The 18549-nt window shown below is 42.8% G+C and overlaps 1 protein-coding gene across 5 annotated transcripts in view; it reads left to right on the forward strand.

Moving 5' to 3' along the window:
• SOX5 (SRY-box transcription factor 5) overlaps positions 1-18549 on the forward strand; it is a 288812-nt gene that overhangs the window by 209997 nt on the left and 60266 nt on the right. For all 5 annotated transcript variants that reach the window (XM_089693351.1, XM_089693352.1, XM_089693350.1 and 2 more), the window contains one exon: positions 2421-2506. In XM_089693351.1, the coding sequence (XP_089549477.1) occupies positions 2421-2506 (86 nt within the window). The remainder of the gene's footprint in view (positions 1-2420; positions 2507-18549) is intronic.

Here is an 18549-nt window from a genome sequence, read left to right on the forward strand (position 1 = left end):
CTGTAATGATCAGGCCAGGACCAAGCAGGTATTCCCTGGGAAGGAAGGGGGACAATATCTGTCAGAGGCGCTTTTTATTGCCTGTGAATGTGCTGCTATGCCTTAGAGGGTCCCAGCTTTTCCTATTTCTGCAGAGAAAAGAGAAGGAGGTCATCAGCAAATGATGCCAAATAATGCAGCCATGCTCAGAAAATATACATAATGTACACTCATGGTTTAATAATCCCTATAGTTAGGATAAATGTTTCACCTGAGCTCCAGCCTTGCCTTCAGTATTCCACAGTTATAAAGGCACCTCTCCAGTACTGATGTCACTGCACAGTGTGAGAAGTTGCAGCAAGTCAGAGCCTGTTCATTTCATGTTTGGAGGACATCCCTCATCATCTAGATCTTTCCACACCGACCTGGCTGTCACTGGCCCACCCCCTTCATTCATTGGATTTCAGTTCTTTCAATCATGGAGGTTCAGTATCAGTGTGGGAGTTGCCTAGGGTGGTCTATGTGCAAATAAAGCCTGCCAGACAGACGCCCACCAAACAAAGCATTTTAATATTTATGTAACTCCTCCCAAGGGTTCTTAGGAGTATTACTGCAGGGTGCTGTCATGTCTTCATGTGCAGCACTCAGACTACCCCTTCTACCAGCCGTGATCTGCCTGCATTGCATTGATGCACAGAGACACACAGGGCAATTGTATTAAAGTGGATCTATTAATAACTGGGAGTCTGCACAATGAGTTTCTGATTTGTCAACTGACCTGAACATCAATAGTATAATTCTTCATAAAAGATCCACCTTTTATCATTTAAAAGAGGAGCTCCAGTCAAATTGGTGTTTTTTTTTTGTTTTTTTTTTTAAGTCCGCAGCAACATAAACTGCTGACTTTTAATAAACAGACACTTACCCATCCCAGGATCTAGCAGTGTGCTCACCCAAGCCATTCTTTACATCACTGTCCTATCCCTAGCACCGGCATCTCAACTGTGGGCACCCGGCTGTGACAGCCTGCATCTTCACAGCCAGCTGCCCACTGTGCATGTGTGAGCCTTGTGAATAGTAGTCTTCTGGGACCTACTTTTTGTTCCAGAAGACTGCGGGGAGGGAGGATGTAGGAGAACTTCCTGCTGCACGCAGGAGGAAGCATTTCCTCAGTCTTCCTCCCCCCTTTGATCAGACTGCAACATTGTAACATTGTAGGGAGTTGCAAGGTGAAAGGCTACAGCAGGGGCTGATCTGTGTGAGATATTTGTGAACACAGTCAAGAACTGCACAGACACCATGATATACATGATTGTTTCTTCTACGAGTCGGTATCTCAATCCAGGAAATGACCATGGATGATGTTTGAACAAATATTGTGCCATCCTTCTGGAGAGAAAAGCAGATGAAAGCATTGTCAGGGTAATACTGTGATATCTGTGTGAGTTAAAGAATATTTGAAAGTGATACACTGACACTTTGCTTAGCATGCTGCACTTCACATGAAAACATATACTGATCATCCATAACATTATCACCACTGACCTGTGTCCACAGCCAAAAGTGCCTACAATGGGTATGTGAGCTTCAGAACTGGACCACGGAGCAATGGAACAAGGTTGCCTGGTCTGATGAATCACATTTTATTTTACACTATGTGGATGGCCGGGGTGTGTGCATCACTAACATGGGAAAAAGGTGGCACCAGGATGCATTTTGGGAAGAAGGCAAGCTGATGGAGGCTTGAAGGATGCCAACTACCACAGTATACCCTCAGAGGTCTAGTGACGTCCATGCCTCCACAGGCCAGGACTGTTTTGGATGCACAAGAGGAACCTACTCAATATTAGGTGGATGGTCATAATGTTATGGCTGGTTGGTGTATATCTGTTGACAGGTCCACTTTAAGCCTAAATATTGGGATTGTTGATTATGCAAATGAGAATATTAATAGAAAAAGTCCATCTCTGTATCCAATTTCCTGGTAATGGTTTATTCCAATAATCTCCATGATACAGTGATCATAAAATATTGGAATAATTCCAATAACTAATCCATTCACATGGTAAGATCGACCTTGCTGAGAGAATGGATCTTTCTGGGATAAAATGAATCTACTCCTCTGAGCAGATCTAGTGATGTTTGCTGCAATCTGCACAGCTCCTGTTTTCTGTGATCATACAGTAAAAAGAAAAAGTAAAAAATTAGTGAAAACCGGTGAAGGATGAGGTTTCCGCCTTAATTGCCTAGCGCCTTTTATCCACCAGCCGCTCCCGGCTGCCATTGTGCGTGGCATTGGTAAAAAGCAGCACAATGGGCCTTTTCATTAGGCCTGTGCGCGGCACACAAAAGGCGGCTTTGCGAGAGGAGAATGCTGGAGTTTAATTTGCAGGTGGAGAGGAGATAAAAGGTGATGACGCCTCTCTTATTCTCTCACTTAGGTGACCCCTACCCTGTTCAGCTGATTCCCACTACCATGGCAGCTGCTGCCGCGGCAACGCCAGGCCTGGGGCCTCTCCAACTACAGGTAAGGACACCAAACAATGGACAAGGAGGGGGTAGGTGGACTGCACAGAACAATGTCAACATATCCCTTACTTAAAAGAGAAGCCCTATTGTCTTCAAGTTTTTGTCAATGCTCATAAGACTGTGAACACAACCCAAAGTCAAAAATCTTGGCGTGTTTATTCTTTGTTGTAGTTATATCTATACATAGGCAGACACATGCAAACAATACATACATCTGATTAGTAGTGCTGCTTTACCATCCTACTTAAGGGTATACACGTACCTGCTGAACGGCTGATACTGATGCTGATCCCATCTCGGTATGTGCACACTGCCATCTGTTCAACAGAAGCCAAACTAATGACCAGCTTCTGTCAGTCTTTCTGGAAAACCAGCGTTTGATCAGCACTTCCAGCCAATGGCTGCAGTACTGATCAATGTATTCTGACAGGGGGAGCCCGTACTGTGGGAATACAAAGACACAGCAGAAGAGATCCCTGCATTCACATTGTTTGTGCGGATGTAGGGATCTGTGAGTTTGTTTGTTTTTTTTTCATTCAACCCTCCTATTGAACGAAAAAAAAAAAAAAAAAAAACCTCAGCTTGTATACCCAGCTTTACACAATAAACTTCTCCGTTCCGGATGATACAGTTAAAAATCCAATGTTCTGTGTTTTATAAACAACAGCCCTAACTGTCCCACTTTTCGAGCACATAGTTTGTGAAATCTTCCTACTCAGGGCAAAGCCCTTGAAGTTTCAGCAACAGGCCAGTGATTAAAGCTGGCCATATACTAGTAGATTCATACAAAAATTAAAAGTACATTCATTTACTTGACGAATGTCGTTCTAAAATGCTTCAATATTTTGTTTACTTTTAACATTTGATTTTGGATTAAATGGGCTTTACCAAAAAAAAAACAATACATAGACTAAACTCTTGTTTGTTCGTGAAAAATTTACAGTCCTACGCCTTCGAATTTTCTTGTCACTGCGGTCAAAAATTGAGCTTCAATTTGACCCCACTGACAATCACAAACTCAAATGAATGGTCTTAATGCCAGTTTAAAGGATATATTAACCTTTGGTAACATGTTACATTTTACACCTGTATTTAGGGTGTAACCTTCCCCCGATCCCTCATTGTGACAGCGGGCTGGGGATCTTTTCCCTGCATCCCTTGTCACAATTCAAAAGCAGCCGCATCATTCATTCACTTTCCTATGCATGAATGAACTCCAACTATGGTCTTCCATTGCTGCACATGGCTTGTAGTTCTCAATAAATGGGCCCAAAACAACGATTACATGCAAGAAATGCAGTGGGGGTTCCAAGCGATTAGCTGCAGAAGGCAGCCCCATTGAAAGCAAAGGCAGGCAGCTGGCTTCCGCAGTTAATCGTAGCTACTCGCATTTAATCGTTCTTGCAGTGATCACCTGCAAGCAGCCTCGATTAACTGGAAACTGGTCACCTCCAATTGCTTTCAATGGGGCTGCCTCCCACAGCTAATCGCCTTGATTTCCCACTTGGGTTCTTACATGTAATTGGTGTTGAGCCCATTTGCAAATGTGAATGTGGCCCTAGTGTCTGCAGCCTTCCTATCAGCCACACAAAAGGTGCAAATGTGAAGCCATTCTGCGATTGCAGTGTTGTCCCCTGTGGAAAAAGGATTATTACACCACTAGCTAAGTAATAATAAAGATTAGTACACTACCATGAGTAGTATTATTATAAAGTAAATATATGCTTAGATAACATAATTTTAAATATTTCAAACTTTATTGTGTTTTTATTTTGCTGTAAGCAGTTCTTTTATTTACTGATTGTTAGTATTGTATTGATATTTTATATATGGCCAACATGAAACCACATGTAGAGGCTGCCAGCCCAGAAATCAAATATCCTGCACAAACACTTCTGCAATACTATTGGAGAGCAATACCAGAAGTGCAGCAGAAGTAGGTTCCAGTGCTACCAATCCACTTTCCAAGAAAATATTTCTGTGCATCTGTTTGAATTTCTGCAAACTCTTCGGAAAGGTTAGCTGGAAAATGCTTTGTGTCTGGCACTTGTTAAACAGCCCACAGATGAGACCACAGTGGTTTAAATGACTCGATCCCCCCCATCCATACACTCAATGTGGATGGGGGAATCCTCCCTGTTGAGGTACTGTATTTTGAGAGTGGGGAGCTTCCCTGCCATCAGAATATACTGATCAGTGCTGCTGGCTATATGGCTGCGGTGCTGATCGAGTGGGAAATTCTGATTGACTTTGTACAACCAGCCTGCCCATAAATTGATCCAAATTCATTTGGTCCCCACTGAGCTGGAAATGAATAAGGAAAGGTTTTACACACCAACTGGAGCTGGAGTAGTTCCTCCCAAATCTTTCCATAAAGTTAAGTAATGCCATTCTCCTTACAAGTTACAGAATTATTCTCAGGTGTTGTAGAACATTGTGGAACACTTAAAACTGGCTGGTCATTTTCATCTCACTTGTTGTCACATTGTGTGAGTTCAGTGAGATTTCACTTAAATCACAAGGAGTGTGAGATGGCCTAGAGTGAAAGGGTTAAGAGAAGCAGTAAATATGACACTTATTAATGCGATGGGAGGAAAGCGGGAACAATGCAATTTAATCATTGACTTTGCCTGTGTGCAGAGTCCGGATACAGAGGACAATGGACTCTTATCTCCCGCGCTCTCTCTTTCTCTGCTGGGGTCAGAGCTATTCGCTCTCTACATCTTTCTCTGTCTAAACATACTGGGCACGCCATTATGCATCGCACACCGCACACGTACTTAAAGTGTTACTAAACCCATGACCCTATATTCACTATATCTGTTCTCCACAGTACACAGAACATGGAAGTGCAATTATTTTAGTAAATATAAACTGCTAAATACCTTTTCTCATCAGCAGTTAGAGCAGTCTTGTGACTTCTTACAGTGTCCAGCAATGCACATGTTAAAGCTTGAAGGAGGAATTTTTATTCTGCTCTAGGAGGATGCAGATCCCCTGACCTCTGTCTGGACAGTGCTGATTGACCCTATGCTGATCACATGCACTTTCCCAAGAAAAAAAAAACCTCTTGCAATACACACCAAACTGAACATGTGCAGAGTCTCTTCACACTATCAGGAGATAGGAGGGGGTACTGGAAAAAGGGGAGGATCAGAGAAGTTGGGATCAAACCGCTTTTTTACACAATGCAGAGGATTAACCCCTTAGGTTCCACAGTGAGTATAACAAGCATGCTTTACTGCATATACAGACTGATTTTACTGTTGTGGGTTTAGTAATACTTTAAAACTGAACTCCAGACACGAAAACATTCTTTCAAATTAGATTTTTTTAATAGCCACAGAGGATATAAATTACTTTGTACATCGCTGTGCTATACATAGTCTGTGTAGAGAGCAGAGCTGTGAGAGGGGCCCAGAAGCTCCACCCATTACAGGCTGCCTGCAGAAAATTACAGAGCGGAAACAAGACCAGTCATCCTGCACAAAGAGAGAGCAGCAGTGACCGGTCTTTATTACAGGAAGCTCCTGCACAGATGAAAAGTTTCACATTGCATTACTGCACAGATCTGGAAGAAAAACACAAAGCACACCAAGATTCAAGGAACAATACACATGCCTGGCATAACTTGCCAGTCTTGTGGATCAGAGCAGACTGTAGTCCCAAGTCCTGAAGAAGGGGAAGATCCCCCCGAAATGTGTTTTGCCTGTTATAAAATAACATCTATATTAAAAATATTTAGTACTCTTAAGCCTTTGATCTGGTGCCTTCATTACACTTTTTACTAAAACAATATATATCTTTTCCAGTGTGTGTATAGTCACCTGTGCCTAGATCTTAATGTAGCCTTCACTTGTGATTGCATGAAACCAGCCATAGATATGAGATGAGCGTTTTCCATTGTGTCGGTTTTTGTTTACAATTATTGTTAATGGTATCTAGAGAGAGACCAATCTGCCCATTCTGCAGGGGATACAACCACCTAGACAAGCTAAAAAATATAATCCGAACACCAATGTCCTACCACAGATAAATCTGCATTAGAGCTGTGTGCTTACTCTCCGCTCCTTCGCATGGATGACCTGTGCCCTATGCCCAGTCAAGGGGGTGATAGAAGGGTGGTTTTAGCAGTCCTTCTTTGCAAATGAGAGAGGCCCAGAAATCTGGGCAATGGGTGGCAATCTCACAACTGTTCTAAATCTGCACTTTGACCAATACACAAATCCCATCATCCTCTGTGCCTGCCTCTCATGAGGTTGCTGTAGAACCCACATTATTTTCTGGGATGTGGGAAAGATCGCTTGCTGAGAAGTCCATATTTGTAGGATTCCCTTTTCTTGGGACTTGGGTATTCAGTGGCACACATAGGTTCAATTTGGAGTCCACAATGGCATGTTCTTCTTCCTCTCCCTATTGACAGTTTATAGTGCATTTGCTAATGACAAGTTCACTTTAAGATGACTGTCACTCTGTCCTATATGTCCTAGATATGATATTGTCTCGTCTGGCTTCCATCACTTGTCAGGGGGTCAACTGTCTCTCCAAGTTCATTGACCCAGTGACCAGATCCAAACGACAGACCAGAATAAACTTCCGGCAGGAGATTTCCAGTCCTTCCACAGAGCTTGGTCTTTGTGCATAAATCTTTTTCTTATAGCAAAACCCCACCCAAATTTCAGCTGAATATTCATCTTATCCTGCACTATACTCAGCCTTTTAGGGGCTTTAGACATCAGATCCCTATGTACGTCGGAAAGGGCATCCTGTTTAGATCCTAAGAAATAGGGTGGGTGGAGACAGAAACTGCTGTCGGGAGATCATGCTGGGTGACCCAAGCTACACTTCCACTTATTGATAAAACAGGACTTTTGGATGGCACTGTCAAAAACGTGTAAGAACCATTATATACAGTATGGCCACCTTCACCCAACAAGAGTAGACACTGCTTTACTTAAGCTGCCTATTCACCAAAAAGCTGGAAGACTGAGCGCTATGAGGGTCAGTAACCGCATGAAAACCTGTAGGTAAGCTGTGGCACAACTGTGTAGTAATAAAGTGTTTTAATGGGTAAAGTAGAAGCCTCCTTTAAGTTGTGTAGCTGGTGGGGGTAGGGGGCACCCTGACTTTGCACAAAGCTCTTGATGTACCAGGGTATGAAACTCACAAAGCGATTGTTCCCGTTTCCTTGCCAATAGTTTGCTAATCAAATCCCAACAATAGCGCTGATTAATTGGCACTAATACAAATGCAAGGAGCGCATACGGCAGCGGTTCAGAGAGCCCGGGTGAAAAGCGAACAGCAGCTGCCGAATGACTCTCACTCGGCACAATTCATCTCCTCTGCAGCAATCCGACAATGAGAATTCATCTGAATCTCCTGTGGAGAGCCGCGGACAGCACACCTTTCCGGCTTCTCAGACAAAGGCGAGACCGCTTTCCTTTTTTCCCTGGACACTGCCAGTTACAGACAAGCGTAGGGATGCAGGGTGAGGGTGATCAGCTGGATGGATGGGGTAGGGCACAGGTACAAACGTTGAAAATAGTGTCCAGGATCCATTGGGGCCCTAAAGGAACTGAATGTGGCCCAATAAATTTTTGTCTCACATTCCAGGAAATGAATTGTAAAATTGTGAAGAAAGCTGGAACAGGCTATATACAGGGCAACAAAATGTTATGATTAACACAATGTTAGACTAGACCTAAGCTAGACCTTTAATTTGAATTGTTCTGTTCTAAGAAAGTTCATGTCATTAACTAATGGTTAGTGGGGTGAAATAGACATTTGCTTTCGTCAGCAGTAGTGAGAAAATTTGAAGGAGCAGGATGGAAATACTTTCTTGAATGAACAAATTTCCAACAGTGTATGTAGTTTTTGTTTGGTAAAGTCCATTCATTCCAAAATAAATTGTTAAAAGTAAATACAATTTTAACTACTATTTAATGACAACCCTCAAGCTGTAGAATTTACTGAGAACTTTCGTACAAATTTTTTTAATTCTATAAGTGTAGTCTAGCTTAGGCACCCATGGCAGCCAATCAGTAGTGTCATTTGGTAAAGCTGTCAATCATGTTCAGTACAGTACTTTGGTCTGTGCTGTTTTTTTTTTTGTTTTGTTTTTTTCTGATGGATGGTGTGATAACACGCATTGTGTGTGCGTTTTAATCATACAAGTGCACACTTTTTTTTTTTTTTTTTGGAGGAGAATTTGGGCACAGAATAGAGTGGAGGGCATGAACCTGGAGAAATAACAATTCCACTGAGATTTATAGACTGGCTACTAATAATCATGGCATTCTGGGGCTTTACTTTCTTTTTAAGTCTAAAAATTAAAAAGTTTGCACTGTGGACAATCGTGATTTTTCCTTTTTTTTTTTAAATCCATGTTGTCACCTACTTTCACCCTCTTACATCTCAGTGCTGGTCTGCAGCACCATCTGAAGCTACTTCCTATCTATATGCCCTCCAGTCATGGTTGGATGGCATTACTCAGGGCAGATTATCTGTGGTCTGAAGTGGGCACTTAGCCTCCATCAGAAGCCTGTTTGGCAGGAAGACCATGCAGGAGCCGAATTGAGAGCCTGGGAAATATGGTCACCTGACAGGAAGTACATGAACAAGAACCTTCCGGGCAGGATGATCAGGCATTATTATAATGAAAGCTGCTGGTTTAATACTAGTGAAATTTACTTACTGACACTTAAAATTTCTAAAATATTTTAGAATGTGGGTCTACAGATAGACTTAAAAAATATTTAAATTTAATATAAAGAACCCTCTATTCATCAGTCCCTGTCTGAGTGTACAGATGTGCAGTTTTTCCGTGGCCGCTCGCTGTAAGGTTGGCTGGCGGTGGCTTCCGGTTTGATTAATATGCGCCAGCTGTGAGAGCGAATTGTGCGCATCTGCTAGAGGAGAGACAACACCAGAACACCACAAAATGGGAAGAATTCCTCAGAATTTAGGCCGACCAGCCTTAAACAGTGTACCAGATTCCCCCCTCCTCTCCTCCTCCAGGCTGATACAAAGTCAGAGCCCTACAAAGGCTTTGCCTGAAGGTAGTTTGCGCTCAGCGTCACTGACATGGCAATCACAAGCCAGGAGGCTCCCTGGAGCTATCTGACATTTGGACAAAGAAAAATGGTAGAAAACAGCCTCTCTCTGTTTATTTTCATTTTTCTTGCCTGTGGCAGCTTTTTTATCTTTTATTATACCATTCACAAATCAGTGTTCAGCTGATCTGACTATACACATACAGGACCTGTCCATCTGTCACTACTCTTACCAGCATGTCACATGGTTAGCACTTTACAGTGAGAACACATTGCCAATCTTTCAGTTTTTTTCATTTCAAACTGTTTTTAAATTTTGCAAGAACACATTATAAAAGCAATAATATGCATGGTGTTTTATGGAGCCATTGTAGTGCTTGTAAAGCAGTAGTCACCAAAAGGGGGCAGGAACAAAGCAAGGAACTTTAGTAGGGTCTGTACAGATGGACTTTTATTAGTGTCAGACAGGTTTTGCTTTGGTATACAGACCTATGGTAATGAAAAACCTGTTTGAAGTTGGTCTGGAGGAGGTAAACTAGAGGTCATATACGCCTGTCAATGAATTCTGTATGATGCCATCAACACAAGCCCGAAGCCCAACGATATGGGCTTGTAGGACGATCTCAAAGCCAGAGACCCCAATAGATATAAGGGTTATTATTTATTTATTTCAGGTAATTATATAGCGCCGTTAATTTACACAGCACTTTACATATATATATTGTACATTCACATCAGTCCCTAACCCTCAAGGGGTGTACAATCTAAGGTCCCTAACTCACATTCATACATACACATACTAGGGACAATTTAGACAGGAGCCAATTAACCTACCAGCATGTCTTTGGCGTGTGGGAGGAAACCGGAGTACCCGGAGGAAACCCACGCAGGCACAGGGAGAACATGCAAACTCCAGGCAGGTGGTGCCGTAGTTGGGATTAGAACCAACGACCCTAGTACTGCCAGGCGGAAGTGCTAACCATTTAGCCACTGTGCTGCCCCAGCTTACCTGTTTAGATGTGGGTTAATTCATATTGTACATATAGCGAATATCCTTTACCACTATATTTTGATTCAGGTGCACCAAGTGATTGTGCTAACATCAGCACAATTGCAGGGTTTGCTGGAGAGCATTAGGAGGTTACAGGCCTTGGTCTTTGACAGAGTCATGCCACTGTAAAGGAATCCGTTAAAAAACCAGAAACCCACCACTTGACTATAATGTGACTAATATGTATGCTGAATATCACAGACTTCATACCTGAAAAGGGTTTGCTATTGCTCAGCCAGAGAAGAGAGCCGACAAAAGGAAGTAGTAGTAGTGGGGGGGTGTATACGGGGATAGGTACTTGCGCACGTTCCACCCTAAATATGAGTGCAATGTTCTCCAAAAGGTGAACTTATTCTTTAATAAAAGGCAACAGCGCATCCACACTGTAGCATGCTCCTATTTAAAAACTGCCTTGCTTTACAAATCACCTACACTGACCCCATTTGTTTTTCACTGCTGTTTTTTTCCCCACAGTACAATATAGGTTAGGTGACAGGGACCAGGTAGGCCCATAATGTTTACAGACAGAGCTTGGTTCTAATGGTCGGCCTCATGAAGTGTTTAACAGCCAGTATCGATAAATAAATATGGAGGTGTGACCTGTACGCAGCACAGTGAGATCAGTAACAATCCTATTTGTCTGTGTTATTTGAAATGTTGTGCCATGTTCGGGGCACACAGAGAATTAAATATAATTACTCTTATTATTGTGTGGGGAGATAACAGGTTTAATTACAGGACGAGCCACCCAGAGAAATGCATTGCATTCAAAAGAAATCTGTCATCTCTGTTCTTTCCTAGATACATGTTTGAATGTGATCATCTTTATATAGATACTTTTGTTTTATAAATCTTGTTTGAAATGCTGTCTGTACACGGGGGCAGCCTTAGTCATTTATAACATATTCAGACACGGTTTCCTACTAAGTAGAACTGCACAGTGACGATCATGCACTGTTCCTGTCACTGTAGTCTGTCAGCCTGCTCAGATCTCAGAACTGTAAATTCTTCAAAGAATTTTATTTCAGCAACTGTTATATGTAAGTTCGGTCTGGCAAGGGAGGAGACTTTTTTTTTTCCTGATGCAGTTCAATAGCACTTACAGGTCATGTCCCTACCCTTTGATCAAACAGCAAAATGAAAAGCAGCAGACTGATGAGCTCATTTTTCTATCACTCTGCTCTCTCCCCCTAGCAGCTGCACAACCAATTGGCTACTTGCACTGCTTCTCTCTTCCCCACGTTGAGCTCAGCTGTACATGGTCAAATGAATTATTAGGTAATTCAGGTACTTACACTGCTTGTATTTACAAAATATAAATGTAATGATGTATTGATTACAAAGTTGAATTAATTTGTGTCTCTGCCTGGAGTTCAGCTTTTGTGAACATTAGGTTTACTATATGAAACGTTTATGTAAGATCATCACAAAGATTTTTAGTGAGCATTTTGATAACATTGACCGCAAGAGAATCAACAAAGCTGTATGTAAAAAAAAAAAGTAAGACAATTTGAAGCAGCAATCATTTAAAACTGTGAGTCACATCAAACGTAATTCTGATATTACCAAGATAGCCTAGGATGCCTGCTCACTGAAAATACTCTTCAATGTATCACTAATCGTTGGTAGTGTAAGGGAACAGAATATAGAGTGTCAGCTCTGCAGCAGGCTCTGTCCCCTCGGACATTAAAAGAGTTTTATCATCTACCGTTATTGCGTGAACACGTACAGAAAGGGCAAGCTTGAAATTAAATTCTATTTGGGCAGCTGTAACCTTTGAAAAGGCTGAGATGGCAGGGAACGTATTTCTTCCTCTTCCGAATGCTGCCACGATGTTTGATGGCAGGAAGGCATCCAAAGGGCACAGCAGGATAATAAATTCTCTGCCAGTCTCGCCCTCTGGCGCCCTTTGTGTGCCGAGGCTTCTGCTTAGTGCCAGTGACCTGCGAATCTTGTCACATGCAAAAAATGCCGAGGTTAGAGCCAGTGGTACATGTGGATGGGACACACAACAGTGGAAATATATTGTAGAAACAGGAAAGTGAGATGGACATGGCAGAGGCATGCTTACAGGGTAAAGGGCACTTTTTGTGTAGTCAGTATGTGTTGGCATTAATTTCTGTTACTGGGGTGTATTTACACAGTAATTATGTTCTGTTTTTCTCTGTTTTAAAGTGATTCTAGCATGGAAGGTGGTGATGCTGTAAAAACTGAATACATTGAACAAAAAAATGGGTTGTAGAAAAGATTTTGCTAAGGGAAAAAAACTTTAAAACTCTATGAATAAATCACTGCCATGTCACAAAGCGCAAAACTGTATCAGAAAATCTGCACCTTTTATTTACTAAAAAGCCATTCTTGAGCTCCAGTAAGTGACTTTGCCTAGGCTGAGATGATGTCATCAGTGTGCTGCAAGCAGGAGGATGCATTTCCTCAGTCCCCTCTGCACCAGTGACCAGACTGCAACATTGTAAATTTGTAGTAAGTCACAAGATGAGAGGCTGCAGCAGAGGCTGATCTGTGTCAGACATTACTATTGTTAATATTATACAGACTTTATATAGCTCCAACAGTTTGTGCAGTTTTGTACAGTTCTATTACAATTCAAGACAAGGGTTAGGGCAGCCCTGGTCATGAGAGCTTACAATTTAAATGAAGGGGCAAGTGATACAAAAGGTAATAACTGTGTTGGGATGCATTTTTTCCAAAACATGAATATTAGTTGTTAGCTAGAGGAGAGACAGGCTCCCCTGAAGAGATGAGCTTTCAGGGATTGTCTAAAAGCAGACAGAGTAGGAGACAGACAGATCGGAATAGGGTGATCTAGAGGCTCTGGAGAGGTCCTGGAGGAGAACATGGGAAGAGGTGACCAGGAGACTAGAGAGCAGGAGGTCTTGGGAGGATCAAAGTGGCCAGTTTGATATTTTGAGATGATGTTGCTGATAATGCTCAGGGTACTGTTGTGGATAGCTTTGTAAGTTGTTGTTTTTTCCTTTTTTTTTTTTTTTTTTTTGGGTGCGATCGGAAGTCAGTGGAGGGATTGGCAGTGAGGAGTGGCAGACCCTGAGCGGTTAGTAAGAAGTATGAGCCTGGCAGCAGCACTCAGGATGGACAAAAGGGGGGTATAGCTTGTTTAGAGGTAGGCCAATGAGGGTGTTTTAGTAGTTGAGCTGAGAGATAACAATGCGGGCATGCAGCTATGCAATCTGCAACCACTGTGTTCACCGCATTGTGGTGCTAGGTATCGGGCTGCTGTGATCGGCTCAGGTAGTGATAACTGGGGGGATCACATGTCATCTAGTAAACAGTCATGAGTGGAATCCTTTAATGATATCATTGCTTACTATTGTGCGTGATCTGTGATTGGTCACCAGTGATCACATGGTACCTGGGCCAGTCACAGCACTCTGTACCATGTGATATCTGTGGCCAATCACAGCATCACAATAGTAAACAAGCCAATCTTAAATGAAAGCCATTTATGATCAAACAATTGGTATTACACTGCGCATCACTGTAACAAAAAAAAAATCCTTGACCCTGCAGGTGCTCTGTGTGTGGGCAGCATTCTCATTCTTGTGGGGGAAATGATGGCCTGTTGGGGGTTTGGATGGCCATTATTGTTAGTGATGTATGTGGTACTGGTCATCAGCGTGGAGTTCTATAATTCCCATATCAGCGGTCCTCTTCCATTGCACTCAATAGAGGAAATGAGAAATCTTGTTGCTGTCACATTTCCCCACCATCGCTCTTTCCAATGTATGACATAATGGAACCTGCTAGGCTTTTTGCACATGGGCCACAATTAACCCCACACGCGGCCTGTGATTAGGACATTATGCTCACCATCTTGAAAGGCTCGGTGTGCGTGCACACCTTCCTCAAGTGCAGACAGAATTCGGGGTGTCCTCCCCGCTCTGCACAGTGTTCCGGCAGCACTTTTGGAACTGATCATAATGGATTTTTCCAGCTGGACGATTATTGGACTATTGGAGCCAAATTCAGAGCATTAATGAGGCAGAAGAGCCAGGGATTGTTGATTACTGGGTACATCCTTGCAATTAAACCATTTATTATGTTCAGTTAATTTATGTTTATTTAAAGTCCTGTATGGCAGGCTGTAGAAATAACAGTGAAGGAAGACTGGTCAAAAACTTGCATTAAGTGCTTTTTCGGCACTGCATCTGAATTATGTTGGTTTCCAGGGGTGGTCCCGTTCCCAGTGTATGAAAGTTTGTTCCTGGAAATATCTCAGAATTGGCATTAGACACCTCTGCAGGGAAATATGGTCATTTTGCAGTCTGGTTCTGAATTCTCTGTGTTAACATTCAGCAGCATGTCATAGGAAATGGCCAGCAGCGGCGTCCTTCTCAGAACTTTATCAAGAACATTAATGTGTGCTAGACGTTCAAATGAAAAAACTGGCCATCCATGGTCAGAGTTTGGTCTATCATCTCATCAAAAGTTACAATTGGATAGAACTTAAATGGATGATTAAGGGCAGCCCTCTACCAAGAGGTTATCTGTAAATTAAATTCCATCTTCATCTATGAAGAAATTGGCTGCATTACCATGAACAATTCTATCTTACAAGCTATAATATATTTTATCATAGCTTCCACACCTGAAACTAAATTTCCCTCCAGGTCATTGGATTACTCTGTAATCTCTAGATACTCAGACAGACATAGAGGCTGATATACTAAAACTGGAGAGTGCAAAATCTGATGCAGCTCTGTATAGAAACCTATCTGCTTACAGGTTTTGTTGTCAAAGCTTAAAGCGGAGTTCCAGTGAAACTGCAGAAAAACATGTCAGCAGCTCCAAAAACTGTAGATGCTGACTTTTAAAAAAACAGCCACTCACCTGTCCCTCGTTCCCATGGTGTCCTCCCCACAGCCCGTTTCACTGGCCATCCTGTGTTCTCGGCGCCTGCATCTTCAGCATGGGTATCCGGCTGTGACAGCTTGCGGCTTCACAGCTGGATGCCCACTGCACATGTACGCGTAACACTGCGCTTTCTGAATGATCCCATAGTCTTCTGGGACCTATCACGTGTCCCAGAAGACTACAGGGAGGGAGGACAACCTTCGCTTCCAGTCGCCTAGGTGATCGCAGCGGAAGTGGAAGCTGGTACCAGAGGTGCCAATTCTTAACGGGGAGCAGTGAACCAATCCTTAACACAGAACTTCCCCTTTTAGGTGGAGCTCCGCTTTGATTGAACAAGTTGGAAGTTAGAAGCTGATTGGCTACCATACATAGCTGTACCAAATTCTGAGAGCTCCAGTTTTAATAAATCAATCCCATAGTAACCCAAAAATTATCATTGGTAGATTGTCTGTCTGATTTGTTACTTAAAATCAAACCTTATTAGACTCCATAAAAAAAAAAAAACTGTATAATAGTTAGCAGGGCCCTGCATTGGTTTGCTTTCGTCTCATTAACTTGTGTAATTTCTTCAGTTTTGGAAAGAGTGAGGAGAGTTAGGAAACCCGTGCCAGAGTTCTGTTCCCATAGGGGAATTTTCTCTGTCTTATACCTATGACCTGGACAGAGGAAGGAGAGGTACATTTCTGTCATGGGGACCCAGACAACAATTAAATCCTTACAGAGGGACTTCATTCCACATTCTACTACAAAATGTTTTTATTGTCCTTCACTTCCTGATGTGCATTACATTCCTCTAAAGGAGAAGAAATGGATGAATTTCAGCTCACTTCCTGCCCTGTTGCTGGATAGGAATTGAAGTAGATCTAAAGGCAAAACTTTTTTTTTTTTCATGTTGGATAAAGCAAGGGAGTATTATGGTCCTCTTTCTCCCTCCAGACCACCCACATCCTGCAACGCATCCTCCTCCTCCTTCCAGAACTCCCTGCGACACTCCTCCTCCCTCCAGACTGGCCACTCTTTACGAAGCACCCTACTCCTTGCAGACTGCCCACTTTTTACAACACAGCCCCCTCCCAGCCCAAGATCCCCCACTCTCTGCAACACTCCGTTCTCCTCTTCCTCAACCCCAGACCACCCACACTCTGGGACACTACCTCCTGCTGCTTCCAGATCTTCAACACTCTGCACACTCCCTCCTTGACCTCCAACATTCTGCAACACTCCCTTCAGACTGCCCATACTAGGCATTAATCCCTCCTCCTCTCTTCAGCCCACCTACTTTCTGGGACACACCCTCTTCTTCCTCATTCCCAGACCACCCACACTCTGGAACACTCCCTCCTCCTCCAACATTCTGCCACACTCCCTTTTGACCTCACACACTCTGCAACACTCCCTACAGACTGCCCATACTAGGCATTAGTCCCTCCCACTCTCTGCGACACTCTCTTCCTACCATCCACATTTTGCAACATTCCCTCCTTCCTTCCTCCAGACTGCCCACTCTCTATGACACTCCCTCCATCTCACTCCAGATCTCAACTCTCTGCACCAGTTCACCTCCTCCCCCTGGACCGCTCACTGTTTAGTCAGTATAACAGCGGCTGTAGGTAGGAATCATGGGATTTGTAGTTTTGCACATGGGTGCACAAACCACCAGAGAGCTGTGGAAATGAGTAGTGGCCCTGTGCACAGTGCTGCATGAAAATCAGACCAAAATGTAAGTCCTGTTAAATGCTGAAAAACCTTTACCCCTTGCCTATGTATACACAGTCTACTGCTGTACAATTCTCTCTGGGAGACTTTAGTTGGACTTTAAGAATAAAATCTCCTAAATGAAAACTAAGCCATTAAAATGTATCTAAACCCAAAACCAAAAATGCATTATATTGCAACTTTCCAGTCCATAGATCAGGTGATTACATTAGTTTTTCTTTTCATTTGGTGATCCTACCATTAATACACATCCTATCCTAGGGCAAAAACACTCACTGTGCTGTATCTGCAAAGGAGCAGCATCGTCACTATAGGACTACAGAACATCTGCCCCTCTCCTCTCCTCCATAACAGAGAGGACACTTGTTTTGAGTCCTCGGAGAGCTGAGAACAGTGTAATTGATAACTGTCAACACATGCCGAAGGACACAGAAAATTAGCAGTTCACAAGATTTCTGTCAGAAGCAACAGGTATTTATGTACTTCTCAAGCAGACATAACAAAACACTTTCAATTATGTATTTAACAAACCAAAAGGGAGCAATTAAGAAAAGTTTGATGGGGTTTACATACTCTTTAAAAAGACAGTAAATAGAAACTGTGGCACAATAAAGACCAGACAAAGGTTCTAACTCTTTACAGAAACATCAGTTATATCAAAATCATATTTGGCTGTACAGTGATGAATGGTGATCTGTTCACAAGCAGAAGACCTCCCACTCAAGGGCTCCAGACTTATTCGTGGGTCTGTATGTTTAGGATTGACACATGACTAGAAAGTAGAATTCACCCACGGGGGGAAATTTAGTAAAGCTGAAGAGTGCAAAATCTGGTGCTGCTCTGCCTAGAAGCCAATCAGCTGCCAGGTTTGTTGTCAAAGATTAACCAGTTCCCTACCTTACTATAGCCAAAAGACGGCTACAGCGCGGTCAGCTAGTTCTGGGAGGGTGTCCACGCCTTCCCTTGCGTCCCCTGTGGTGCACACCAGGCGGGATCTGTGATTGCTGTGTCCTTTGGACACAGCTGATCACGGATTCAGGTGAAAGGCCAATCAGAGTTGCCTTTTATCATGTGGTCAGCTGTGTTCAATCACAGCTGTTCACAGTGTGAATAGGAAACGCTGGTTATCGGCAGTCCTCTCCTTATGCTGACAGCGCATGAGGAGAGGAGAGTTGGCATTCCTCAGAGGGGACATCTACACTGATCATCAGGGCACTGATCATCAATGTAGCCCTATCAGTGCTGGCTGTCAGTGTCCATCAGTGCAGCCTCATCAGTGAAGGAGAAAAATCACTTATTTACAAAACTTTGACAAAAACTTTTTTTTCTTTT

Source organism: Staurois parvus, unplaced genomic scaffold (assembly GCF_062004578.1).
Source record: "Staurois parvus isolate SC_StPar_1 unplaced genomic scaffold, SC_StPar_1.0 ptg000628l, whole genome shotgun sequence".
Taxonomy (NCBI): Eukaryota; Metazoa; Chordata; class Amphibia; order Anura; family Ranidae; genus Staurois; species Staurois parvus.